Raw genomic sequence first — 25,930 nt, forward strand, 5'->3', positions numbered from 1 at the left:
TTTGCTATTATTATTGCTTCAGTGGACGCAGAAAACTATGGTTGAGAAACTCACTTTCAGCAGTAAAATGGTTAAGGTTACAGAAGGCCTTGGGACAACAATTGGTGTTGTATTGGTTAATGGTGCGCTTCATGAAGGAGATCAAATAGTTGTTGGCGGCCACTCCCCCTGACCTCACGCCGACCACTCCTTCTCGGCCTTTACTTACCTCCTCTCCCCTCCCGTGCTTCTCTCTCACCATTTTGTAAGCAGCTTCCCATGGATAAGTCTTATACCCAGATTCGGGTCATGCCCTTTCAAGATTTCTTCTTTGATTTGGCGCTCGATTTCTTGGTGTGGGGTTGGATTTGTGGCTGCAGGTGGGTTGGATCCACCATCGTTAGCTTGTTTCTACGGTGATGTCACCTTCTTCGCCTGGTTTTTGTGGCTGCACTGACATGTGCACTCAGATTTGGCGGCTCGGCTTGTACATCTCGACTTGTGCGGCCCACCTTGATCTGGCAACTCGGCTAGTGCGTCTCGGACCTGGCGAATTTGCTGCCTGTTACGGCTAGCTATTATGGTGTTCGATGTGTGGATGTCGGATTCTCACTAGTCTGGTGAATTTGTAGGTGGCCTTGGCATGAGTGCCTCCTCCCCCACTGTGTTGAGTTGACCAGCGGATCCCTTCTCGGGGTAGTGTAGTTGTGTTTCAGGTTGCCTTGTGAGCACTGTGGTGGCGCTGTTGTATTGGCCAGATTGGTCTTCGATTTTGTGCTATGAGTTATGTAGTCTCGTCTGTCAACAATGACTTGATGTTGTCTTGCTCTACCACGATGACTTTATGTGGCCTTGCTATTCAGCGATGACCAATGTAGATGCTTGTGTTTCTCTGTTGCGTCCATCGTTTATTATGACAGATTTATACTGGCGGCAGTTGTGCGCTTGGCGATTGTGTGTTTGTGCTTGTGGTAGCCTACTAAGGGGTTTACTTTTATTTGTCTACTTGTGCAAATTCACTCCAGATCAATTTATTGGTCACTGGAGCTATGTACCCAATGACACTCTTGTATTTGTTTGTGATGATTAATGAAATATCACTCTATCGTTTCTTGTAAATAAAAAAAAAAGATTTGAAGTTCGATTCCCATAATATTCATTTATATTAAAAAAAAAGTCAAGTTTAACCTTTTTTTAACAAAAAATATTATCTATTTGACAAAAAAAAAAATTATCTAGGTGAGCTTCGTCTCACAATGAGTTAGCAAAAATATGATTTAAATTCGCTTTTAGTAAGAATCGAACTTAAAATCTTTCATTTACTAATGAAGATGAAGACCACTAAACTATGGTAGTTAAATTTAACTTTTAAATATTAACTCTTAAGCATTACTTTTTAACTATACCCAAATTCATATATGAACCTACTTAACCAAGCACATACGACACCGTTCCATTCTCACTCCCGCACAGACGACGACACAATCTGAGATGCTCTCTCGTCCATCCACAGGACCACAGCAGCTTCGTTAGCTTTGGAGAGAGATGGAGGAGGAGAGGGCGAGGAAGAAACTACTGATACTCTACGCCACCCAAACCGGAAACGCTTTAGACGTCGCCGAGCGAGTGGGCCGCGAAGCCGAGCGCAGAGGCTGCCCCGTCCACCTTCTCTCCCTCGACCAATACGACGCCGTAAGTAGTCCTCCCTTGCATTCAATTTTGTTCTTCTTCTGAACAATAATTGCATTACCTGAAGAATAATTTCTAATTTTTCTGTTTTACTTAGAGATGCTTAGTTCAAGAGGGCACTGTAATTTTTGTTGTTTCAACCACTGGCCAGGGAGATACTCCTGATCCCATGAAGGTAAAAAGCTTTTGCTTTTTCTTAGCAATTCAGTTAACTTGTTTATTTACTGTAATTCTCCCATGTGGGTAATGTGATAAAGGTTAAATATGTGAAAAAGATTGCATCTTTATGCGTATGCAGGGGTTTTGGAAAGATCTTCTGCAGAAAAATCTGAGTAGGCAATGGCTGGAGGGACTCCGTTACGCTGTTTTCGGATTGGGTGATTCCGGTTACCAGAAATTCAATGTATATTGTTTTGTGCCATTTCTTTATCTTGTGCACGATTGTTTGTTGCAGCCTGTTGTATGCTTGATGAGTATAAAATGTTGCTTTTTGACCCGTTAATTTATATGGAATTTATATGCTTGTGGCGTTCGAGTTGTGGTTTGCAGTTTGTGGCAAAGAAGCTTGATAGGAGACTTTTGGACCTTGGGGCAACCCCGATTGTCCAAAGAGGTTTGGGAGACGATCAGCACCCGTCAGGGTTCGATTTTGATTCTTTTCTTTATTATTATTTTTTATTTTCAAAATTAGTTAATGAAATCTTGCTATATGTAGAAACTGGTATGATGTATTTTCTTTTACCGTTAACAGTTATGAGGCTGCTCTGGATCCTTGGATGGCATCATTGTGGAATATGTTGAATAAAATCGATCCCAACTACTTCCCCAATGGCCCCGACTTTTTTATTCCATATGAAAATTTTATGGCGAAACCAAAGGTTCGGATTCTATATCACGACATTGACAAGGTGGATTCACAAATTCATCTAAATCAGGTAATTTGGCTGTTTATAGTTCCCTTCTTTCTATAATCGTGTATTTGCATATATCATTTTACGGACCAATAGTTAGAAATCTTGTTTCCAAAAGCAGTAGGCATTTTACAGACTGATAAGTTTTCAGATTCTATTAAATGGCATTTCACAATCCTCTTTATTTCCCTGCCTTTCCCCCTTTAAACCCAAATAAATTTAATGTTAAATAAGGAATGTTTGATTCCAGATGTGTATGTCATTTCCGTTGAGCTCATCCTTGCATAGATTTTGTATGTAGTGTCTGATTAAGTCATGCCTCTGGGGTTTTCTCAGACTTGAATCACGTTGTGCTGCAGATTGAAAGGGCACGCAGAATGTCTCCTGTGAAGTTTTCTCTTGACAAGCCTGACTGCATTCTTAAATTGGTAATGTTAGAATGCTAATATTACTGTGTGTCGAAAAATCTGGTATTTCTAAATTCAGAAGGACCTGTTAATTTAAGTTCGTGATGTTTTTGTTTCATGCATTCCTTAGCTCAGTTAAACTTTTGTCTTGTAGGTAAAAAATGAACCACTGACTAAATCAGGTTTTAAAGACAAAGAGGTGCATCACTTCGAATTTGAATTTGTTACATCTGTAAGTTGCCTCCTATGTGCTTGTTACCATTTATTTTTGTTTCAACCAATGTATAGCATATTATTCTGTTTGTTTCAAAGTGAAAAGTTTCATTTGATATGCCAGCCTATTCCCTATGAAGTTGGTGACGTCCTTGAGGTTCTCCCCAGTCAAAATCCTGCTGCAGTGGATGTTTTCATACGTCGTTGTAATTTGGACCCTGAATCATTCATCACAGTGAGTATTTTCATTTGTATATTGGTCGAAATTTTGAACCGTGCTACCTTAAAATTTTTACTAAATAAACTATTGAACTTTGTTGGAACTTTTTTTTTCTTTTGATTGATGTACTTATACTTAGAAAACAATTTTTAGAAATCTGTTTACAAGAGAAAGGAAACACGTTGAAGGATTGTTTATACAATTCTCCATCGTCTCACTTTTTGTTCTTAAATACTTTTGGCACCGTTGATTTCAGGTTCATCCTTCAGAAATGGAGAATCAACTCCTTGATACTTGTATCCCCATCAAACTAAAAACTTTTGTTGAATTGACAATGGATGTTGCATCCGCTTCTCCTCGACGCTATTTCTTTGAGGCAAGAATCTAGCATGTAACTAATGGATTTCTATTAGCAAATTTCTGATAAAAAGTACCCACTTCCTGTTTATACACATGTTAGTGCCTTCAGTTGATCTTCCTTGAATATGTTTCAGGTCATGAGTATGTTTGCAACCGCTGAACATGAAAAAGAAAGACTTCAGTATTTTATCTCACCTGAAGGAAGAGATGATCTATACCAATACAATCAGAGGGAACGAAGGACTGTGCTGGAGGTTTTAGAGGATTTCCCCTCTGTTCAAATGCCATTTGAATGGCTGGTACAGTTGGTTCCTCCTTTGAAAACAAGGGCTTTCTCCATCTCTTCGTCCCCGTCCGCCCACCTCAATCAAGTTCACTTAACAGTTAATGTATTATCATGGACAACGCCGTTCAAAAGAATTCGAGCAGGTCTCTGCTCAAATTGGCTATCCAAGCTTGATCCTGAGCAAGGTATGTCATATGCTGTACATGTAAAGCATATTCTTAACAATGCAAATGATTAGAATTACCATTTCAAGTCCTTGATTTTTGTTCTTTTGTGATAAGCAGGTGTTTATGTTCCAGTGTGGTTTCAGAAAGGTTCCCTTCCTTCCCCACGACCATCACTTCCTCTGATTCTCATTGGACCTGGAACCGGCTGTGCGCCTTTTCGTGGATTTGTGGAGGAAAGAGCCATACAAAGTTTGACCGAATCAACTGCTCCAGTGCTGTTCTTCTTTGGATGCAGAAACGAGGACAATGATTTTTTGTACAAAGATTTTTGGTTATCCAATTCGCAAGATGGTGGGGTACTTTCAGAAGCAAAGGGCGGGGGCTTTTATGTTGCCTTCTCAAGAGACCAGCCACAGAAGGTCTACGTGCAGGATAAGATGAGGGAACATAGCGAGAAGGTGTGGAAGCTGCTGATGGAGGGGGCGGCTATTTACGTTGCAGGTTCTTCTACAAAAATGCCAGCAGATGTATTATTAGCCTTTGAGGAGATTGTTTCCAAAGAAAGTGAGCTTCCACAGGAATCGGCAGCGAGATGGCTTAGAGAACTGGAAAAGGCTGGCAGATACCATGTTGAAGCGTGGAGTTGAGCGTCGCTGGAATCATGACTTTTGAATCTTCCGGTGAGAACCAATGATTGAATTTTTCACGAAACTTAATGGTTTGAATTTGAGTATGGTCGCGGAGATTTGCTAGTAGTAGTCGTAGTAGTAGAGATAATATCTATTCAAGGAGAAAGATTTGAATTACTCTCTCCTCATATTGTACTGTATTGAGAAAAACTCTCTGCCTTTCACTTCTCACTTCCTCCTTGCCATCTTATTCGGGGTGAACGCGTTATTGCACTTGATATTAACAGTGAGATATGTTTGGTTAATAGTGCTTTTTATTAACATTAACAGTTGTCGAGGGGATTACTCTAGTTAACTGTACAAAATGTTAACTGGGTGATTGTACTGAGATGTGTATGATATATATAGTAATAACAGTCGACGTAATCACGTGTAAACAGAAAACACACAGAGATGGCGGATGATCACTACTAAATGACTTGTGAATAAAACATGGTATCACTATGTCGGGGGACTGAAACCGTGCGTCCGCCCTCTTGTACTCAAGTTCAAATTCCCCTCCCAATCGAACTATCTATCACCGAGTTCTCTTTCATCTTGGGCCGGGTTTTGATTGGGCTATCCAGATAGATTTACTCTAGGCCCTTCAACCTTGGGCCTGAGTTACCTAACCAGCCCAAGAAGCAGAAACAAACAAGGCAGGAGAGAAACTGATATCTCTTCACATGAACAGATATCTCTGTCCGTCTCTGAGTCCCCACTCAAAGCGGAAGATAAGAACATTAACAGAAGAAAGAAGAAGAAGAAGAAGAAGATGTTATCTTTGGGAATGGGAATCGAGTGCCAGGCGAACCTAAACGCCGCCGCGTTGTGGCTGAAGCTGCCGCAGCAGAAGCTTCTTTTTGTCAACAGTGTTAATCAAAGAGCATTGAATTTCAAGCCGAAGGCTTCTTCTTTCTCTGTTTCTCACTCGCTGCCGGAACTGAGGCTCGGACTTACCCTCGCCGCAAGAAACGTAAGGCTCTCCGCCGCCGCAGAGTCTCTGGTCGCTGAAGAAACGGCCACCGATGACGAGGCCGCCGACACCGCCCCGGAAAAAGAGGTTTGTTTTTTTCTTATCCTCAGTATCTCTGTTGAGTTGGTGTGTTCGTTGTATGTCTTGTTTTGTAATTGAGAATTGTTCTGCTTTTTTACTGGGTTCCGTTTGGTTGCTTAGAAAATGTAGCCATAGGCTAGAAAGTGGAAACTCAACTCTGTAACATTGTAATTTTCTTTTTTGGTTTAACATAATTGTGTTTATCAACATTTATAAGCATGAAGCTGTAGTTATGGATTGTTCTAAGAGGGCTAAAAGCGTTTTCTGATGACTAAAAACCCTTCTAATCTAAGGGTTGGTTTAGTATTGATGTGTTTTGAAAAAACTGCTTCTCTGTTGTGAGAATAAGCAACTGTGAAATAAAGCAGCAGAGTGTTTGGTAAACTTTTTTGTAAAAGTGCTTTTGAAAAAGAAAAAAGCAATATTATAGTGTTTGGTAACTTTTATGTAAAACAGATGTGAAAAAAAACCGGTTTTTCAAAGCTGGGTTTTGCAGCTTCTTATTTTTGGTTTTTTTTCACAGCCTATAACTGTGAAAAAAAAACTGAAGCAGAATGTTTTCCAAACACAAAAATAGCTCCTAGCATTTTTCAGAATCACCCAGTACGAAACCCAGCCTAAGAGTCTCCAGCAGAAGTGCTTATGAACTGAAGTGCTTACTAGAGAGACAGTCCCAACCTGCTTGTCACATTCTTTCCATTGGTTTCCGTTTGGTTTCATACATCTGCAATTTCCAAATGGTCATGTAGTTAAACTTGTGTTTCGGTTTTTGGATGATGTAGAAGCTGGGAGTGGTTGTGAAGCCATTTGAGAAACCGAGGCTCGTATTGAAGTTCATTTGGATGGAAAAGAACATCGGCATTGCACTCGACCAGATGATACCTGGTCACGGCTCCATCCCTCTTAGCCCCTATTACTTCTGGCCGAGGAAAGATGCGTGGGAGGAGCTCAAGGTCTTGCTTGAGAGCAAACCTTGGATTTCTCAGAAGCAGATGATTATCCTTCTCAATCAGGCTACCGATATCATCAATCTGTGGCAGCAGAGTGGCGGAAACTTGGCGTAAGATTTCATGTAAAAAAAAATTATGAGTTTTGAGCTGCTTTGTGTTATACTTAGCAATTCTCTTTTGTAGCACATTTTGGTTATTTCTGAACCACATTTTGTTAAATTTGAATTAAATATGGACTGTATCCTCGGATGATACGACTGTTATCTTCCGATCACATTGTTTCAGTCGAAATTGTTTTCGTGTTTGCGACTGAATCGTGCAGTTCAATGCGTTGGCATGCATCAATCGATCCCAAGCTACGGTTCTGCCGGAGATCCTTTCGGCAAAGTGCATTGCAAAGAGATCTTTTGGTTCTGAGCTGAAGGAGTCGAGATGGATGCTCGCGTCCATTTACTTGAACACTCTTGAGCCATCTCAGTTAAAGATGCATAAGCTACACACCGATAACATATTTCGCAGCTACTTCTGCATAGGCATCTTCCGAGTACTTAAAACATGAATACGAATTACGAAAATCATACGGGTTAGGCACGAAAATATAAAACCGAAATCACCCACTGTTTTGCAAGAGAAAAATTCTGTATAGAATATGGTAACCAATATTTAGAAACAGAGAAATTATGCCATCCAAAACATAAAAAGGGGGATCGACACCGTCTGCTGGGAGATGTAAGACAAGTAGCTGAATAAGAGTATAAGAAACCCTACTAAACTTAAACCAACATGGCAAAGAGTTGAGACACTGAAAAGATAGACCAAAGAAAACCCAGTTGCCATCATCATTCCTCAAACTCGTGCATGTGATCGAGAAGATAGTTGGCCGCCAGCTCCTCGTTCTTGTTGCATGCAAAGTATACCTCCAGCACTAGCGCCCGATCGAAACCCATAGCTTCTAGCTGCAAGAAAAAGTTTTGGATTGTCAATCATGACCTAAACAATGATATTTCACACATACCAAGTGGAACAAATGCACTTGTCACATGTGCAGAGAAATAATACTTACGCGTTCAATGGCCTCTCGCTCTTCAGGGGTGACGGTCACAGCCTGCGGCACTGCTGCACCCAACTGCTCCAAAAGGTTCCTGAAACATACAGAGTTCAATAACTTAGAACCCTGTGTATTTTAATTATCAACAAAGATTTTTTTAATTGCTTCAATGGACAAGTAGGGCAGATTTTCTAACCCTTCACCCCCTTCAACGGGTTCATTAATCAAGCGTAAGAAGTCAGCTTGATGAGCTTGAATGAGCTGCATTAGATGTGGATTTTGTTTCCCCAACTCTTGAAGCATAGGCTGCAGCAGGATAAACCATCGTGAGTCCTCAAATTATAATTAAAAGCGACAAGCTTGGCCAAAGTGAGAAAATTAAAGGAGAACAAAATAATACCTGTAGAATTTGGGGGTTGGCTTGCACCATAGCTCGCAAGGCTTGGAACTGAAATAATGAGTTGGAAGCTCAGATACCTTTCTCAATCATGCATATAAACAATAAGCGGATTCACAAATAAAAAAGATGCAATATACATACCTGGGGACTATTGCGTAGGAAATCCAAATTGCCCGCACCGGCATTTGCACCCATGTTGGGAAGGCCCTGATTCAACAAGAACAGTTATTCACTTGGACAGTATAGGATATAAAGAGGTACATAGATTACTAATTAACAGCCTCTACCTGTGGAAAAAGATCAAGTGGGTTTGCATTGGGCCCACCAGTAGGTGCTACTGGTTGTGGAGCCTGCGCTGGAGGATTTGCGGCCGGAGGATTTGCTGCCTGTTCACCAGCAGGAACTTGGGCCGCTGGTGGGGCTTCAGCTTGCTCAGGAATGCCCTGACATGTGTATCAATATCAGTTTCTGTGTTAATCCGACAGTAACATCCAAACATGCTTCCTATGCATGTAGGAATACTTTATATGGAATCAAAACAATTAGCTGACGAGGAGTAGAAGACCAACAAAGTAAAAGTTTTCATTTTCGAATTTTACACAAGGTCATGACAACAAATATGTACTAAAAAAAATTACAATATAAGGCACTAACATCTGACGGACATCAATCAATAATCTGTCTTATTTTCATTTTGGATCTTCTTTTGAACAGGAGATAGACTATAATCCAACTCAAATCACCCGCCAATTTCAATGGTCTATGTAGTTGTGCGAGGGAATGGATCATACCCAACACCATTGAGCACCATTGTTATAAAAGAGAATATCACAACGTACAAGGTGTTTATCAACAGAAAGCTTAATGGTCAACAAAACAGAGAGAAATAATTTCTCTACTGCTAAATGACACAGGTGTTAGGTAGAAAAACAGAGGCATTACCTCCCAATTAATCAAAATTAACATATGTTTTCTTCCTCATTTTCAGTAATCAAACTTCTTCTATCTACATTGCCCAACTAACATCAAAACAAAAGAATCAAAATATCAAAGTTGAGTACTCACAGAATATAGGTACTCAACAGCCCTTTCAGGGTTGTTAAAAGCAGCCCGTAAAGCACGGACAACGGTTTCCCGATCCCAACTTCCTCCACCCATATCTAGAATCTGCTGAACGGTAGACTCTAAAGTAGTTCCTGCAACTAGGTTTGATGCAGCTTGGCCATACACATCTGATCTTGAATCAGTAGGAGCTACAACAGCAGCAGTTTGAGCGGCGGGCTGTGGTCTGGACCAAAGAATGTAATAAAATTATCAAATATAAAAGATGAAATTCAGGTTGAACAGTGAACAATCAAGACGGCCTTAATGAGTTAAAACAAATTAAATTATATATAACTCAGAATACTTCTTAACTAGAGGCCATAAATGAAAATTAACACACTTACAAACGAGCCATTTATTGGTAACACAAAAATTATTTAAATGATAAATAAAACAATTTAAAATTGAAAAAGAAAACGATAAGCAACGGATAAAAGTATATTGTACACTCAAAACCATAAGCAAGTCAAAATTACTATAAAAATTTAGGTAGCAATTGAATATTGAAATTCGTCCTCTACTTTGGTAAAACTATATAATATGACAAAAATATGTGGTTTTCACTAAATTGAAATGATAGTATACTTCATATTGCACTGATCAGACTGAAAAAATGTTGTTTCGCATGCTAAGGAAATACCAGAAAGCTAACAGTTATAAGTCTTCCATCCAAACAATTTTAGATGAGTGATTCAAAAGAAAAAATAGGTGTGACAGTATACGCACTCCGCCACAACTGGTGCAGGAGCTGGAGCTGGAGCTGCTGGGGGTGGTGCGGCAGAGGTAGGAGCAGTACCAGCAGGTTGGGCCTGCAAAATAGTAGACAACATAAGATGGACCTCCAAAAATTAAATATAATACTGATAATTTTTTTATTGTATACCTCATAATAAGGTTCTTGGCAGGAATGAGGAACTATATAATGAACATCTATACGACCACAATTCACCCACAAAGTATATGCAACTTCATGAGTACAATTCCCCAACAAGAATCCCCCATACATCATTCTGCCCATATTCACAAAAAACCTTTTCCAAGACAAAGAAATAAAGATCTGCTTCCTTCGGATTATTAAGGAAAAAAAAGATTTTTTCTATCCATGTGGTCTAATAAAAAGATTACCAAAATCACATGCACTACCAATGTGAAAAATGGTCATTCCAAAACAATAATACTAAATACAGAACCTGAGCTGATTTACCTGACTTGTGGCTGCACCTTGCTTACTGGAGGCTCCGGCTGGTGAGGCCTTAGGCTGCAATTGATAATTAGAACATAATTAAGTAATTAGGATCTGTAGTTTCATTAAAATTGCAAGTGTCAGCATGTAAGTTTATTAAAAACACCACCTTGCTACAAGATTATAGTAATACGATTAATAGAAACAAAAGACAACTCATAATACAAAACAACATAAACCAATCAAAAAGGGATAATTAATGGCTATCGCATAAACCAACTTCACGCTTTAATATTTTCTTTAAGATTATCAAGCCCACTTAGAAATTCTTTCTTTTAAAGATTGAATAAAATAGTAAATATGAGCACAGTTTCACATCTTGCAATTACAAATCCTGTAAAAATAATTACAACCCAGTCGTTTCTTAAGTAATCCCAACAACAGTAAGAAAAGCAAACTCACCTTGGTTAACATTATCACGATAAAACTATTTTCAGCAACATTATTTTGTTCTAGAGTTGTGTCATCCTTAAGAACTTTCCCCTGATGAATAAGCATCTGTTGTGGGGCAGGGTACACATCTGCACCCTGTGCCGTCTCTATAATTGTCTTGACATCGGCAACCTGGGAGAAACAATTAACACAATAATTACCACAATGAACTGAAAATCGTAAAATGGGATACAAAAAAAGTTGTTGAGGAACCAAAAGTAAGTGCACGAGTTGCTTAGTGTAAGTGCAAATGAAGTGCACCACGTAACGAAACAGGCACTTGAAATTAATCGGTTCGATCATTCTTCCGATTCTATCTAGGATTCAGATTACCAATTCACTATAGACCATGAATTCGAATCAACGCAAATAGGATAAAAGATTACAGATTGAGTCCAAATTAACTAGAAAACTAAACGCCCATGGAGGTGCAACCATAATCCAATTAACATGAACCTCTCCGAGTGATCAAAGCTGAAAAATTCTGCAATAATCTCAATGTTTGACTATAACACTAACGCCAAAGCTAAATAATTTGCACAATTGAACAATAAATTCACTAAAACTTCAACCAAATTCTACAATTATGCAAACTAAAACAGCGAACAATCAAAGAATCTGAACTCCAACAATACCGGGGCGCAAAAAGCCCTAATTAGCATTCGCCCCAAAACCCTAATTACCCAAAACTGAAGCGATTAACATCACGAATTAAGCACCAAATCAATTGAATTTTCAGTCGCAGATGGTTAAAATAATTTAAGATACGTATATGCATGTTTTATACCGTCTCCTCGAGTTTCACTTCGATCTCGAAGTTTGTGCCCTTCAAAGTCTTGACAAAAACCTTCATCGTTTTCTCCGACTTGCACGATTCGGGCCAATTCGTAGAGTTCCGATTCTCCGGCGAGACTCCGATCTCCGGTTGGCGCCGGTCACAATTTCCAGAGAGAGAGAAGAGAGAAACGAGAGAAAGAGCACGAAGTCAGTGTGATGACGAAAAGCAGTAGTCTTTGTTCTCTTGGTAACAAAGTAGCGCTACAGAATGGAGGAGGTCCGATCCAGTAAACTGGTGATTTCTCGTGTTGTAATTTTATGGCCAATGAAAATATGCCACGTATACCGTATGTGTTATCTATCGGTGGGGATTGAGGGACTGAGGATTGAGAGATGGTATAGTTTGGAGAGGATACGAGTTTTTGGCTTCGGGAAGAAGTAAGGGAAGATTTGGATTTGGTATATTTTTTCCTTTTTTTTTTCTGAAGAAAATAAAAACATTTACAAAATGATATTCTGAATTATACTAATCAATACTATCCAAAAAAAAATATACATACATATATACACTAATCAATATGTAGGAGGATTCAACTTTTGTAATCCTCTTAGGGTGTGTTTATTGTACCGGATTATCTCAGACTGGACTAACTTCGGGGACTAAGTTGAACTGACTTAGATTAGACTAAGCCAAACTCAGTTAGTGAAGCATTCAGTGTTGGCCAAAAAAACAGAATAATTAATAAATTATAATATTATAATATTTAATATATATCTAATAATATCTTATTATGAATTCAACCTTTTCCTTCTAAAAATTCTAGACACTCTTCTATGGTTCTACCTCTCTCTAGAGAGTACTTTCCTCCTCTTTGGTTTCTTCGCCCATTATTTCATTTCCTCCCATCTTTTTTCCTTCAAAATGTTTCAAAGTTCAAATCCATTTTTTCTACAGAAAACTTCAAAACCATTTTTCTTGCAAAACCGTCGCAAAGCTACTCTCTCCTCCCTTTCCGTCTCTCCATCTCTTTTTATCCCCAAAGTTACTCTCTCCCATTCTTTATCCATTTTTCTCTGAAAAAGAAAATTATCTGGGAAAAAGAAAATTATTGGGGAAATTTCTGGGAAGTTTCGGGAATAACGAAGAATTATTCTACTGAAATTGTTATTGTTATTGTCTTGCTTTATTTTATTTGTTTTTTTTTTTTTTTTTGAACTTTGGTGGCTGGATTTTGAGATTTAGGTTGTGGGTGGGATTGGGTTTTAGATCCAGGCATGGGTGGGCAAACAGAGTTGCCTAGAATCATGCTTGCAGACATCGTATGCAGTTCTAGAAACGGGAATAGCAATCCCATGATTTTTGAGGGGGTTCGCTAAGACCGGCTAATCCCATGGTTAGTCGAGGCGAGTGAAGGTTAGTGGCATTAATGTTAGTCACAGTGGGTAACAAACAAGGGACTAGACTAACCCTTAGTCCAGTCCAATATAGTGAGAGTTAGCGAGGGCAAACAAACACCCCCTTAAAGAAGCAAATCCCAAGAAACGAGTCTAAATTCTAATCCACATTTGCAAAATTTTTACGAGTTGGGTGATTAGAAATGACTTTAAGTGCTTTTAATGAAAAGCATGATAATTTTCTTATTTAGTTACCAGAATGATATTCTAAATTATACTAATCGATATTAATGAGGTTTCTAAATAAGTCCGCTAAATTAACAACTCATCGACGAAATAGAGAACCTGAGATCTGATGCAAGGGAAGAACCCAGAACTCGATCTACGGCCAAATAGCAACTAGTACGTAAGCATACACATTTCAAGCAAAACTCAAAGTGATCATAGCGCTGATCCCTTTACCTACATAGCCATTCTTGCAAATCCGAGTCAGGCATACTATGTTTGATGGTTGAAGCATCCCTTCTCGATCAAAACGAGCATATGACACCTTTAAGGGACATTCACACTTTGATTCGGGAGCTACTTTGCGAATATTGTGCAAAGGGGAAATGGTGGTTGTCTGCACACTCTCCGAAAATGACAGAACTATACTCCAGTAACACGAAGGCAATAATGTCTTTCGTAACCCTTTCTCCTGGTATTTGTGAAAAAGAGTGATGAATCCATTTTTTTTGTTGGTCATAGGTTGGTCCAAAGAACGAGAGTCGGCTTCCTTAAGTCCGTTGTTCCTTTGACTAGCTCTCGTAACGGAGGCCCAGCCCATCAACACAAAACCTAGGAATTAAAGTAACAAGCGTCCTCGAAAAGAAAAAAACCAAAGCTTTCGCATTTCTCGACTCTTCCTGCAACGTTAGCTCAAGGTTGTAGCCTCTGAACTCAATTCAGGTACACATATTCTCTCTGCTTTGATTTTTCTCATCACTTTTTCGATTGCGCACCGACAAAGTTTCGAACTTGAAATCATTAAATTAGTTCGCAACCTCGCATGTTGTCTTGTCTTCCCTTCCACCACCTGAGGAACTGATAGAAATCTAGGACTGCCATTTAACTTACTCAGCTTAAATCTTCTGAAACACCCTCGATTTTTGTTTGTTTGTTGATTGTGTTTCAAGTGTCCTATGTTTTGGATTTGTTACAGTGTTTAATGTTTGCCGTAGTTGTTGTCTCTGTAACTGATTTCATGCAGGAAACGTTTGACTGGTGAAAGAATGTTTAATTTTTGATGCTGAATTGTATTACTGATGATGTTTCTTCATCGGGGTTTTGATTTAGTTGATGTTCATTGGATGGAGTTGTAATAATTTTTCATAAAAACCCTTTTTTTCTTTCGATCTTCGATATATATATTTTTTATATTAAAAGAGAGAATTTTTATGATAATTTGTACTACAGGAAGTGTTTGATCTGTATACATATACACTGAGCAAAAAAAATGGAGGAGGAAGAAGTGAATCGATGCCAGATACAGGAATGGTACCCAAAGTTTAAATCTTTGTCTATCAAAACCCGAATTCATGAACTTCCGGAATCCTTTGTCCAATACCTTCTCGACGATTCAGGGCCCTTCCTTCTCCCTGTTTCGATCTCAAATGACGATGCATTCCCCAACAGAATTCATAATCCGGAGGAGGAAGACGACTATCAAGTATCAGAAGGGTCTGGTGATGAGTCCGAGCAGCCTTCTATGCCACCCTCTTTCCCCGAACTTGAGTTGGAGGTCAAGGAATCGATTAAGTCCCTTGGAGGTTCTGTGTTCCCTAAGCTAAACTGGAGTGCACCAAAAGACTCGGCTTGGATCAGCACAACTGGGAGCCTCAAGTGCTCTTCGTTCAGTGAGATTGCGCTCTTGCTACGATCATCTGACTCATTGGTCCATGATCTGTGTCACGCATATGATTCCTGCAGTGACAAAACCTCAACAAGGCCTAAGAGTTTCTTCCTTGCGCTACGGAAATGGTACCAGTCCCTCAAGCCAGAGATGGAGTTCCGTTGCTTTGTACGAAATCATAATTTAGTTGGAATTTCACAACGTGAGGTCACTACTTGTTATCCTGCTCTGCTTGAAAAGAAACACAGCCTTCAAGCGTTGATCGAAGACTTTTTCGTGGATAATTTGATGTCCAGATTTGAATCAGAAAATTACACCTTTGATGTATATGTGACACAGGATGATCGCATTAAGGTTGTGGATTTCAACCCATGGGGTGCATTTACGCTACCTCTAATGTTTACATGGGAGGAATTGGATCAGATTCGAGGGGATGGTGTTGAATTCAGAATTGTAGAGAGTCAGTTATCTGTTAGGCCAGGTCTGAAGACAGCCGTGCCGTTTGATTTTTTGGACACAAGTGCTGGGAGTGGCTGGGACCAAGTTATCAGAAATGCTGATGAAGAGTTGCAGCAGCAAACTAGGAACGGTCAAGCAGGTGCTTAAGGTCATCACTGTTTTGACCGTTCGGATTAAACTCTAAGATGCTGTTTCACATATCAATTGTACTTGCCAGGTTGAGTATGGAGCTTGGATATTCCATTTGAGGCCGTGCCTAAGCAAGAAACAAAAAATTTGCAGCACGTTTATGTATTTATTACTTTTATCCTCGAGCTTTATCAATGCCATTGATGCAAAAGTGATCAGTGAATTGGCCAAATATCTATGTCTTCGTACTCGCTCTTTCGTTGCTGCAGCGTTAGGTATAAAGGAATTCTCTTAAGATGGGTAAGTTCGAGTTCTTAAATTTCTTGTTGGATTCGGTCAGTTTAGTTCGAAATTTGTTTGTGGTTTCATGGCTCCTACTTCCTCTGCCTCCTGATCTGCAATACATGCTCATATATTAGCCCGAATTCTCGTTAACTTATGAGAGCTGATTTTCACACATCCGTTTTAGTTTTTCACACAGCCTTTTTCACTTATTGCCAAACAACCAACACGATGAAACAAGGGTATGTTGGAGGACAAGAGAGTTTGTTTATCATTTCCCTATACAATTCCAAATGCTTGTGATCCTTTTAAAGTTTTAATCTAGCCTCCCCCTTCTTTAATTTAGCCAAAATTTCAACTGTTACTATGTGACAGAAATGAAGACGTTGAGATCGATACTCGGACTGGACACTACTTGGCTACTTAGTGCGTACGGTCTAGGATTCATTTCTCATTGCCTGCAAATCATAGATTGATATACGTAGGTAACTTATTAAAAACACAAAAGAAAATGTGTTTGCATAGGTAGAGTTTTGAGCCGAGTGGAGCTAAAATGATCTCTTAAACACATTCGTGTACAAGTGATGGGCTCTCTAATTGACTCAAGCTGGAACTTTTTGGTGGGCTTATTGTATACAATATATCCAGTTCTTGATGAACCAACTCTCCATCTTTTTATGTTGCAAATGGACCTTAAAAATGGAAAGGTAGATCATGGAAAATATTGCATTTTTACACACTTAATGGAAGGTTCTAAAATTTTAGTGAATTTTGTTGCCAAAATTAGGAATTGGCAATTTCAGACAAGACATGTTATACTACATCAAAGTTACACAAATATGACCGTAGAAAGCATCTATACTAACCACTTGATGTACGGAATTCAAATGTCATGGTTTTGTTCTCCACTTCATAAGCTCTATATCTTTTGTGGCTCATGGCCTTAATTGTAAGGGCAACCTGCCCCATAAGAATATGTTCCATTTTTCTTGCTTTCCTAACCTGTATATTTTCTCCCTTCCCATACTTTTTGACTCATACAGTCAACAATTCCTCTCTAATCTCTATCATCCTTTTCATAATTAAATTCTTAAAGTAATGGTAATTTAATCATGATCAGATTATGATTCTGCAATTCCTTTCCGCTAACGATGACAATTTTTAATCTTAGTTTAAACAGTAATTAAACATTTGGATTTGTATTATGCACCGACGAACCAATCATTAACGTCCGATAAGGGTACTGCAAATTGATGGAACATATCCAAAGATTCTTGGAAAACTGTTAATTAAGCTAACTACCTCTTTTAGCAGGTCTTGATCAACTTTTTAATGCAGATGTCTGTGTACTAGTTTAATTTGATCAATTCTTAATCGAGATACCTAAAATATCTAAACTTGTTTACTTTCGGTTGGGTTCCTTCAACCCCACTTGGGTATCGGGGAGATATCTAATTAAACAGATTAGAAGATTCGGTGTGCATGCTTAGAACACACTAATGTCAACGACCAAAGCTGATCGAATACTTACACTGGTGGCTGTGCACGTTAATTAAACTTTACTTAGTGTTCATACTTCATCCATCATCAATCTGCATGTGTTATGCATGTCTATGCATTATTGTGAATATTATTCAGACTGTCAATTTGAATCATTGATAATGTTGATTGTGACATGAACGTGTGATATTCATGTTCGCTTACAGTCGAGGAGTCTCAAACAATCACAAACAAGTACCAAAAATATACGACATGTGATTCGTGTAATTAGTCATATATATCCATATTTTTGTGATTATCAGGTTTAGTATCTATAAATATTGATGACGCATGGACAATATTTACAACTGCACCGGTTCTGTATATTATAATGCAGAATTTGTAACACCTTTCGAATTATTTTCGACCTGCAGCCTGGAGACACCATCTACAAGAGCAAGGAGAAGAGTATGAGAAGAAAGCTGCTGTGTACGATGGTGGAAGGGCATGTGCAAGCCAATAAGGAATTAGGAAGAAGCACTGCACCTGCACGAGGCAAATAATGATAATGTTATTAACTGATGCAAAGCATACAATGCAATATGATGAAATTCATGTATATAATCTACCTGCATATACAAAAGCTTACATACGCATATATTTATGTAAAAGTTGGTTCACGAATCACAAGTTGCAGGAGAGATATACAGATTATGCATTATTAATCTTGATCCATGCACCATGAACTCGATTAATCGTACGTTTTAAGCAAAGATTAACGAAAGAATTAGCCCTCATTCGATACTTTAACTTTGATCCCACCTGACAACTTGCTCTTGGTTTTTTTCGGCATGCAGGGGATGATAAATTCCACATCACACTCACACTATAGTCAGAGCAGCATCTTCTTTGGATTTATTTTTTATTTTAACTTTCTTTTAGTAGTCACCTTTGGAATTAAAATTGACTCAAAAGGTCCACCAAGTCAAGGTAGTCTATTGAAGAACGCAATGGCCGAAAACCCCTAGTCACACTTGGATTTCACATATATTTTAGATTAAGTTATCATTAGCAGTACTTAAACCAAATATGACATGGGAAGGTATTGCATCAAAACTCGATGTGTATATATTAAACTGAGTAAATCAAATGAAAGAATCATGTGATAAATCCTGTTATGAAATGAAATTTGTGCTTTTTATTTGTATCGTGTCACCTTTTTCGAATTCGTCTAACTTTTTGAAGAGGAACGATAAAATTTAAAAACAAAAAAAGTTTGAGGTTACAGCAATTAAGCACAAAGAGGGACAGAGCACCCAAACACAAATCAACCCAAACATTCAATTACAAGTAAGTCCGCCAAAAAATCCGGAGGTTCCTCGAACCAAGATCGAGAACCATCACTGCGAAGGGAAAATCTTGCAAGACGATGGGCCATTTCGTTGGCCTGATGACGAATAGGGGCTGGAACAACTCCAGTGATTGCCGACATGAAAGCTTTGGCATCCTCAATAACAAGCCCGATGAAAGACCTATCGGCTGAATGTCCCTGCAATGCAGTCGTAATCTGAAGAGAATCACACTATAAAATGATGTTGGACAAGCCCCTTTCAACAATCATCGCCAAGCCCTCCCTAGCTGCCAGAGCCTCCGCATGTGCCGGAGAGCACACATTGTCAAAACGGACAACCCGAGCAGCTAAGAACTGACCATGCTCATCTCTTGCTATAATGTTGTGCATAAACCTTAGCTATATAATATATGTGTATATGTAATATATAGGTTGATCGTTTAATTTCCACCCAATTAAGTAGCAAACGTAACACAAATATTATAAAGGTAATTGTCATTTATGTGAGTTAAATTAGAAATCTCTCACTTACAAGTAAATAAAAATACTATTAAAATGTAGTACTAGTTTGTTAAATGCATCAAGACATTAGAAATCCCATTTACTTGTACAGAAGGCAAGTGAGTCTGTGAGTGTATGCAGGGATTGGGGAACAAAACCTGGCAGATTGTGGGAGGGAAAATGGAGATTGGAGATCCCGTCACTCATTGGATGAATTTGACGGTAGGATTCCCTTCTATAATTAAAAAGATATTACATCTCATTTTTTATTTTCAACTTCTAGAGAAAATAATTGGAATTAATACAATTAGCTACCCAGTAGCACCCACCTACCTATGAAACATGAATTCCTTTTATATTAGACCTACTTGTCAATTTGCTCTCCGTATAGAGCTATCAATCTATTTCTTAAGCTTTAATTTTAACCGGTTCTTCTCCCTAAACTTTTACAAATAGCCAATTTTCCCCCATGATATTAGATTTTGAAAATTTTCCTCTTAACTTTCCATCAATTTTGGTCACGTGGACAACACATGTCAACTGTATGAGAGCAAAAGTAATTTTGTTTTGGTAAATTGGGTGCAAAGTCATTACTTTGCAGTTGCTAATTGGACTCTCATGACTAATTCAAACAGAAAGCGTATGGAGTCAACTAGCAGAAGAGAAGAAAGAAGGAAAAAATAAAAAAAGCAATCTATTGTCCACATTAGGGACCTAAAATTATTTATTACCCTTAAACATTTGCCATGTACCCAAAATGGATAGGAAACTGAATGGAAAATTTCAAAATCTAACGTCATAAGGAAAATTGACTAATTATAAAAGTTTAGAGAGGTAATCGACTACAATTAAAATTTAGGAGAAAATTAAAAACTTCTTATAAGTTCAGAAGAGGAGAAACAAGCTCAGAAGAGAAGAAGTCGACAAATGTCTCTTTATATTAAGGCCTTTCTAGGGTCCGCATGGCCTCCGCTGGGCATGCGTGGGAATATAGACCTACCTCTCAAATCACAAATGTTTAAGAAACTTGTTCTTTTGAAACTTCTAAAGTGTGGTTGTTTTTTAATTTCTGTTTTGGTTTTACAAAACAAGTTGTATACACAACTTCTTTTTGCATTTTTAGGCCAACAGAAAGAAAAGGAGAGAAAAAGTTAGATCGATCGATGCATGAAATAGAAATTTGATGTGATTAGTAAAACTGTAAAACAAGGGTTATGGGTTGTCCATGACAACAGAATAAAGCAATGCTTGTCACAATGTACAAATTTTAATCCAAACATTTCTGTGTGCTTCCATCAAGCCAAAATATTAAAAAAAAAACATTTTTTTATAATTAAAAATAAATGCTGTGTGCTGCTAATAGAAAGTCGTGCTTTATAAGAATTTTACAAATGAAAATGCGTGTCATGTGTTGGGTATATGAACACTTTTATCTAGAAAAGTGAATCCGTATAATTTTTCAAACTTTTTTACATCGATAAGATGTTATGCTTAAAATTATATCATGTATTACACCGAGCTTGTTGTTTTCTGTTTGATTGAACAACTTTTTTGTTTATAAGTTAGGTTTGTTGGGTTTTTACCCACTCGTCTCGGGTTCAAAACTTTCTAATTTCCTAAATTATTGTAATAATTTCGAACTTTCCTTAATTTCCTATTATTGAATTCGATCAACATTCATGAAACATTTAGCCTGATCCTATCATTGGATTGTTTTTTTTTTTTCTTTTTTCGATACAATGTATTTGTATTTGATTGAATCAAAAGTTCGATGCACAGTTTCGTCTTTTGGGAAAAAAATTAAAAGGAAAGAAGCATTCATGCCAGATTAGATTTGTATGCCACCAATTCAAATTAATTACAAAGAATTTATGATAGATTACTTTCCTAATTGTTGCTTATACGCTCGTCAATTATAGTAGTAAATATTGAAGGAAAGTTATATATGGTGACGAATTTCTCTAGATAATGCATATATGGCATTTTCTTGAACAGATTTACTATATTAGTTCGGTATTTTATATATTTATTTTTGGTTGGATAGTTTGGTTGGATTGCCTAGTTAGTCACTTGGTGAACTTTGCAAAATGTGAGTGTCAATCGAGCGACCGCATATCGACACTCACATTTTGGTACATCTGCACTGTGGAAAACCTCAATTCCCCAGTCCCTGGAAAATCACTGGGAAAAAAAGGTCAACCCAGGACAACTACCGAACGAGTAACCCCCACATGTGTTTGACAATTGACATGCATGTTCTTCCCTGGCGTTAAATTGAATCCCGAACAAATTCCACTTTCCAGTTTTAGTAAAACTAAGGATTCGATTTTAACAAGATATATGGTTAAAAATTAAAATGCAAGCACTACAATTCCCCCTTGCTCCAACCAACCAAAGAATATTTCACCCAATTTCCTTCTTATTTTATGAATATTTTCGCCTTTTTATTTTATTTTATATATATTAATAAAATAAAAAGAAAAGCTAGCGTTACAGTACACATATTTCCTAATTAAAAATTGCTGACAGGCCTTCCTCTTGGCCATTATAAATTGGGTTGTCGCGGCTACCTTCACATTAAAACATCACACACTCCCTCACTCTTTTGTTTGAGTGTGGGACGTCAGAAATTTGCAACAAAAAAAAATCCTCTGTTTTTCTTCTCCTTGTTTTGTTTGATCACCACCATGGCTGCGGTGCTCCTAACAACTCTGCTGATCATATTTCTTGGCTTATTACTAAGAGTTGCTTACGACACTCTCTCATGCTACTTCCTAACCCCAAGACGCATCAAGAGAACCATGGAAAAACAAGGAGTGCGAGGCCCTAAACCCCGCCCTCTCAACGGCAACATCTTGGACATGGCCACCCTCGTCGCGAAATCAACCTCTCACGACATGCACACAATCGACCACGACATCGTCGGTCGCCTCCTGCCCCATTATGTGGCATGGTCCAAACAATATGGTTCGCAAAATCTTTCAATTTGATCACCACATCGATCACTATATAAAGCTTATGTGTTTTTTCTGGTAACTTTGTTGGGTTTTAGGAAAAAGATTCATATATTGGAATGGAATTGAACCCCGGATGTGCTTGTCGGAGACAGAATTGATCAAGGAGCTTCTGTCCAAGTACAGCACCATCTCCGGCAAGTCATGGCTTCAACAGCAAGGCTCCAAGCATTTCATCGGCCGCGGATTACTGATGGCCAACGGCGAAGATTGGTACCATCAGCGCCACATCGTTGCACCGGCATTCACAGGAGATAGACTCAAGGTATGAATACGATGATTCTTAATGTTTCTGTAAATTTTTAGAATAATGGTGCGGTATATGTTATTAGTATTTCAAAAAAAGTCATTATACAGTTCTATCTAGCAAAAAACAAAAAAGAAAATAAAAATGCATAATGACTATTTTACGTGCTAATAACAATTTCTTGAATTGAATTATCATGATTCAATAATAATTGTGATTTTGATTAATTTTGGTGCGATTTTCATTAGAGCTATGCGGGGTACATGGTGGAATGCACTAAAGAGATGCTCCAATCGCTGAAAAATGAGATAGAGACTTCAGGGAAAAGGGAGTTTGAGATTGGAGAATACATGACAAGGCTCACAGCCGACATAATTTCGAGGACAGAGTTCGATAGCAGCTACGAGAAAGGGAAGCAGATATTTCGACTGCTCACTGTTCTGCAGCATCTATGCGCCCAAGCAAGCAGGCACTTGTGCCTTCCCGGAAGCCGGTAAGTAGTATACAGAAATATTTGAGGTGCATTTTAGGGAGGATATTTAATTGGATTCGTTTATGTTTTCATAAATAAAGGAAAACTAATGAAATGGTTTGAAAATTTCGAGTTTTAATCAAAAGAACAAAAATGTGTTGTAAGTGAATGGTACCAAAAGTGATTTTTTAGAGTAAAAATATCATTTTCGTTAAAAGTGAACAGTACCAGAAATATTTAATTGAAACTCCTATAAATAATAAAAAGAGCCAATATACTTCTTTTACGTGGTCACACTTTCTTATTCTTAATTTCTTTAGCAGAGTCCATGTTTTTCCACTAAGCATCTCTTTGTATTTTATTAGGTTTGTTTCTATTTGTTTTATAAGTTATCATAGTTTTTTTTTTTTGTCAATTGTAAATCACTTTCAAGAGTAAGTTGTTGAACGGCTTCAAAATCATGACATATGTGCAAATTATTTTTTTAGGTCATACTAATTTATTTCAGATGCTGAAATTTTTTAATTCAGGTTTTTCCCAAGTAAATACAACAGAGAAATAAAATCTCTGAAAATGGAGGTGGAGAGGCTGCTGATGGAGATAATCCAGAGCCGAAGGGACTGTGTTGAGATCGGTCGGAGTAGTTCTTATGGAAATGATTTGCTGGGGATGTTGCTCAATGAGATGCAAAAAAAAAGAGGGGATGGTTTCAGCTTAAACTTGCAACTAATCATGGATGAATGCAAGACATTCTTCTTTGCAGGACATGAAACAACTGCCCTTTTACTCACTTGGACTGTCATGTTACTAGCCAGCAATCCCTCTTGGCAAGAAAAGGTTAGGGCTGAGGTGAAGCAAGTGTGCAATGGTGGAACACCATCTGTTGATCATCTTTCCAAGCTCACTTTGGTAAGCAAGCTTACTCTGTATCTTTAAAATTATTGTAATTAGCTTTTAGTTGTTTTGGTGGTTTGGTATCGTGGGCATTTGGGCCATGAAATTACTAAAAAGTTCAGTGAGAAGGGACAAGATATTAGAGCCACTAAGAAATGCTTCCAAATTTTTTTAAACAAATATAGATTTTTTGGCATGGTCTTAAAGGCTAAAACTTCACAGATACCTGTAAACCTAAGTTTGGATTTTACTAAGTTGTATTAAACTAATTGACTAGCAATTTTAATAAATTTTCAGTGTACTACACTTCCTAATAAAATATTTAATTTTGAATGCAAACAACTAAATAATGTGTCCAAACTAGCACCCAATTAAGTTAGTAGTATAAACAATTTTACTACATTTTAAACTCTTCATGTTGGCATTACTCCTATCCGTAGTCCGTGGCACACCATCTTAGTTTTGTGGTTCTACTTAATTACCAAAAGCCTAATTTAAAAAAATTAAAAATTAAAAAATTATAAAATAAAATAAAAAAAAAAAAAAAAAAAACCAGAACACCAAATTGAAGTTTTTTAAAAGGAGATTAGCCGGTAATAGAGATCGAATTAGTCAAAAGCAGGTCCAAAGGCTTGGCAGTGGCAATGTCTTGCATGTCTAGTAATAAAAAAAAACTTTAACAAGCCTTACCAAGCTAGCTAGGTCACGCCTATTATTATATCTTAAATTTATGCGTTCTTTTCCCAACAGGATCCTTTTCGGATCCTTTTGGTAAGGATCTATGAATCGTGTATGTTCATCATACATCATACGGTCAGTTTTTGTCAGGTATTGTTTGTGTATAATTTTAAATAAAAATATTTCAAATGATTTCTAACCGTACGATGTATGATAAACGAACACGATTCACAGATTTCCGAGATCCTTACAAAGAGGATTTAGCGAGGATCCGTATTCGTTCTTTTCCGAGCCATTTTCCTAGAGTTTTAGTCTGAGCTTATTGGTCACATTATTTTTTTCTTTGATTCTTTGCAGTTAAATAGGGTAATAAATGAATCACTGAGGCTGTATCCACCAGCAACTGTTCTACCTCGAATGGCTTTTGAGGACATCAAACTTGGTGACTTACATATTCCAAAGGGGCTATCGATATGGATTCCAGTGTTGGCTATTCACCACAGTGAAGAGTTATGGGGTAAAGATGCAAATGAGTTCAACCCTGAAAGATTTGCTTCTAAGTCCTTCACACCCGGGAGGTTCATTCCATTTGCTACCGGTCCAAGAAATTGTATTGGTCAATCTTTCGCTATGATGGAAGCTAAAATCATATTAGCGATGTTAATTTCGCAATTTAGCTTTACTGTTTCGCCTAATTATCGTCACGCTCCAGTTGTTGTCCTCACCATCAAACCCAAGTATGGTGTTCAAGTATGCTTGACCCCCATAGACCCTTCAAATTAGCATACTGATTTTGGGATTAGCGTTTGTCGTTTGAGGAGCTAGGGAGCTTGAGATGGAATTTTGGTCAACTTTATCTTTCTAATTTTCGTTTCTTGAGTTATAAATAGTGAAGAGAATGGGATTGATATGATGTTTGAGCGGATTAACCAAACAAGTAAATGTCAATAAAAATGTATCACAATGATTATTCTCTCTAAGCCATCTTTGATGCATATATTCTCTTATTAAATCATCTTTGATGCATATATGTTATATTATTAAACTATGAACTTACTGCATTCTTATTTAATTTGATGGTGGGTGCAGATTAACAATCCTAGAGTTATTTGAAAGTCTAAACTTGCAATTATATAATGAGGGGATACGCAAAGAAACAATTAACGATATAACCAAAGCAAATCGAAACACACAAAGCTTTGAGTTAAAAAGGGTTTCCTTCTATAA

The 25,930-nt window shown here is 37.8% G+C and overlaps 5 protein-coding genes across 6 annotated transcripts; 4 read left to right on the top strand and 1 right to left on the bottom strand.

Annotated features, from left to right (window-relative positions):
* The first annotated feature begins 1,377 nt into the window (after nucleotides 1-1,377).
* Nucleotides 1,378-5,166, top strand: LOC137740222 (Flavodoxin family protein). 2 transcript variants are annotated; one of them, XM_068480064.2, is made up of 11 exons: nucleotides 1,378-1,671; nucleotides 1,766-1,843; nucleotides 1,967-2,071; nucleotides 2,218-2,309; nucleotides 2,420-2,603; nucleotides 2,939-3,007; nucleotides 3,141-3,218; nucleotides 3,324-3,434; nucleotides 3,676-3,795; nucleotides 3,914-4,250; nucleotides 4,350-5,166. In XM_068480064.2, exons 1-11 carry the CDS (start codon nucleotides 1,525-1,527, stop codon nucleotides 4,877-4,879), a joined length of 1,851 nt encoding a protein of 616 aa, XP_068336165.2. In that variant the 5' UTR covers nucleotides 1,378-1,524; the 3' UTR covers nucleotides 4,880-5,166. The 2 variants fall into 2 exon arrangements, with proteins under 2 accessions (XP_068336165.2, XP_088556179.1); XM_088700053.1 differs by having other exon boundaries at nucleotides 1,419-1,671; nucleotides 2,420-2,599; nucleotides 2,911-3,007.
* Nucleotides 5,167-5,587: 421 nt separating this feature from the next.
* Nucleotides 5,588-7,175, top strand: LOC137740225 (small ribosomal subunit protein cS23). Its single transcript, XM_068480068.2, has 2 exons — nucleotides 5,588-5,963; nucleotides 6,740-7,175. The coding sequence occupies exons 1-2, from the start codon at nucleotides 5,676-5,678 to the stop codon at nucleotides 7,019-7,021; spliced, it is 570 nt and encodes a 189-aa protein (XP_068336169.2). The 5' UTR covers nucleotides 5,588-5,675; the 3' UTR covers nucleotides 7,022-7,175.
* A 352-nt stretch (nucleotides 7,176-7,527) lies between these two features.
* On the bottom strand, nucleotides 7,528-12,258 carry LOC137740223 (ubiquitin receptor RAD23d). The gene is made up of 11 exons (XM_068480066.2): nucleotides 11,922-12,258; nucleotides 11,105-11,266; nucleotides 10,664-10,717; nucleotides 10,186-10,268; nucleotides 9,421-9,643; nucleotides 8,643-8,798; nucleotides 8,497-8,562; nucleotides 8,356-8,403; nucleotides 8,152-8,261; nucleotides 7,971-8,049; nucleotides 7,528-7,863 (listed from the first exon to the last, which is right to left on the bottom strand). The coding sequence occupies exons 1-11, from the start codon at nucleotides 11,985-11,987 to the stop codon at nucleotides 7,747-7,749; spliced, it is 1,164 nt and encodes a 387-aa protein (XP_068336167.2). The 5' UTR covers nucleotides 11,988-12,258; the 3' UTR covers nucleotides 7,528-7,746.
* A 1,769-nt stretch (nucleotides 12,259-14,027) lies between these two features.
* Nucleotides 14,028-16,017, top strand: LOC137739869 (uncharacterized). Its single transcript, XM_068479598.2, has 2 exons — nucleotides 14,028-14,254; nucleotides 14,762-16,017. Exon 2 carries the CDS (start codon nucleotides 14,802-14,804, stop codon nucleotides 15,801-15,803), a length of 1,002 nt encoding a protein of 333 aa, XP_068335699.2. The 5' UTR covers nucleotides 14,028-14,254; nucleotides 14,762-14,801; the 3' UTR covers nucleotides 15,804-16,017.
* Nucleotides 16,018-21,899: 5,882 nt separating this feature from the next.
* Nucleotides 21,900-25,718, top strand: LOC137738829 (cytokinin hydroxylase-like). The gene is made up of 5 exons (XM_068478302.2): nucleotides 21,900-22,365; nucleotides 22,451-22,677; nucleotides 22,908-23,152; nucleotides 23,662-24,040; nucleotides 25,061-25,718. Exons 1-5 carry the CDS (start codon nucleotides 22,086-22,088, stop codon nucleotides 25,484-25,486), a joined length of 1,557 nt encoding a protein of 518 aa, XP_068334403.2. The 5' UTR covers nucleotides 21,900-22,085; the 3' UTR covers nucleotides 25,487-25,718.
* Nucleotides 25,719-25,930: the final 212 nt, after the last annotated feature.

The sequence above is a fragment of the Pyrus communis genome, chromosome 9, assembly GCF_041283825.1.
Source record: "Pyrus communis isolate YQ-2024b chromosome 9, ASM4128382v1, whole genome shotgun sequence".
NCBI classification, from domain to species: domain Eukaryota; kingdom Viridiplantae; phylum Streptophyta; class Magnoliopsida; order Rosales; family Rosaceae; genus Pyrus; species Pyrus communis.

Excerpts from the sequence above, each read along its gene's own strand:
- LOC137740222 (XM_088700053.1), top strand. The coding sequence starts at position 1,525 with ATGGAGGAGGAGAGGGCGAGGAAGAAACTACTGATACTCTACGCCACC. Across the intron at positions 2,310-2,419 it reads GACGATCAGCACCCGTCAGG|TTATGAGGCTGCTCTGGATC; the intron begins GTTCGATTTTGA and ends TACCGTTAACAG. Across the intron at positions 3,008-3,140 it reads CTGACTGCATTCTTAAATTG|GTAAAAAATGAACCACTGAC; the intron begins GTAATGTTAGAA and ends TTTGTCTTGTAG.
- LOC137740225 (XM_068480068.2), top strand. The coding sequence starts at position 5,676 with ATGTTATCTTTGGGAATGGGAATCGAGTGCCAGGCGAACCTAAACGCC. Across the intron at positions 5,964-6,739 it reads ACACCGCCCCGGAAAAAGAG|AAGCTGGGAGTGGTTGTGAA; the intron begins GTTTGTTTTTTT and ends TGGATGATGTAG.
- LOC137740223 (XM_068480066.2), bottom strand. The coding sequence starts at position 11,987 with ATGAAGGTTTTTGTCAAGACTTTGAAGGGCACAAACTTCGAGATCGAA. Across the intron at positions 10,718-11,104 it reads TCGTGATAATGTTAACCAAG|CCTAAGGCCTCACCAGCCGG; the intron begins GTGAGTTTGCTT and ends TATCAATTGCAG. Across the intron at positions 8,050-8,151 it reads CCCGTTGAAGGGGGTGAAGG|GAACCTTTTGGAGCAGTTGG; the intron begins GTTAGAAAATCT and ends TGTATGTTTCAG.
- LOC137739869 (XM_068479598.2), top strand. The coding sequence starts at position 14,802 with ATGGAGGAGGAAGAAGTGAATCGATGCCAGATACAGGAATGGTACCCA.
- LOC137738829 (XM_068478302.2), top strand. The coding sequence starts at position 22,086 with ATGGCTGCGGTGCTCCTAACAACTCTGCTGATCATATTTCTTGGCTTA. Across the intron at positions 22,678-22,907 it reads TCACAGGAGATAGACTCAAG|AGCTATGCGGGGTACATGGT; the intron begins GTATGAATACGA and ends GATTTTCATTAG. Across the intron at positions 24,041-25,060 it reads ATCTTTCCAAGCTCACTTTG|TTAAATAGGGTAATAAATGA; the intron begins GTAAGCAAGCTT and ends GATTCTTTGCAG.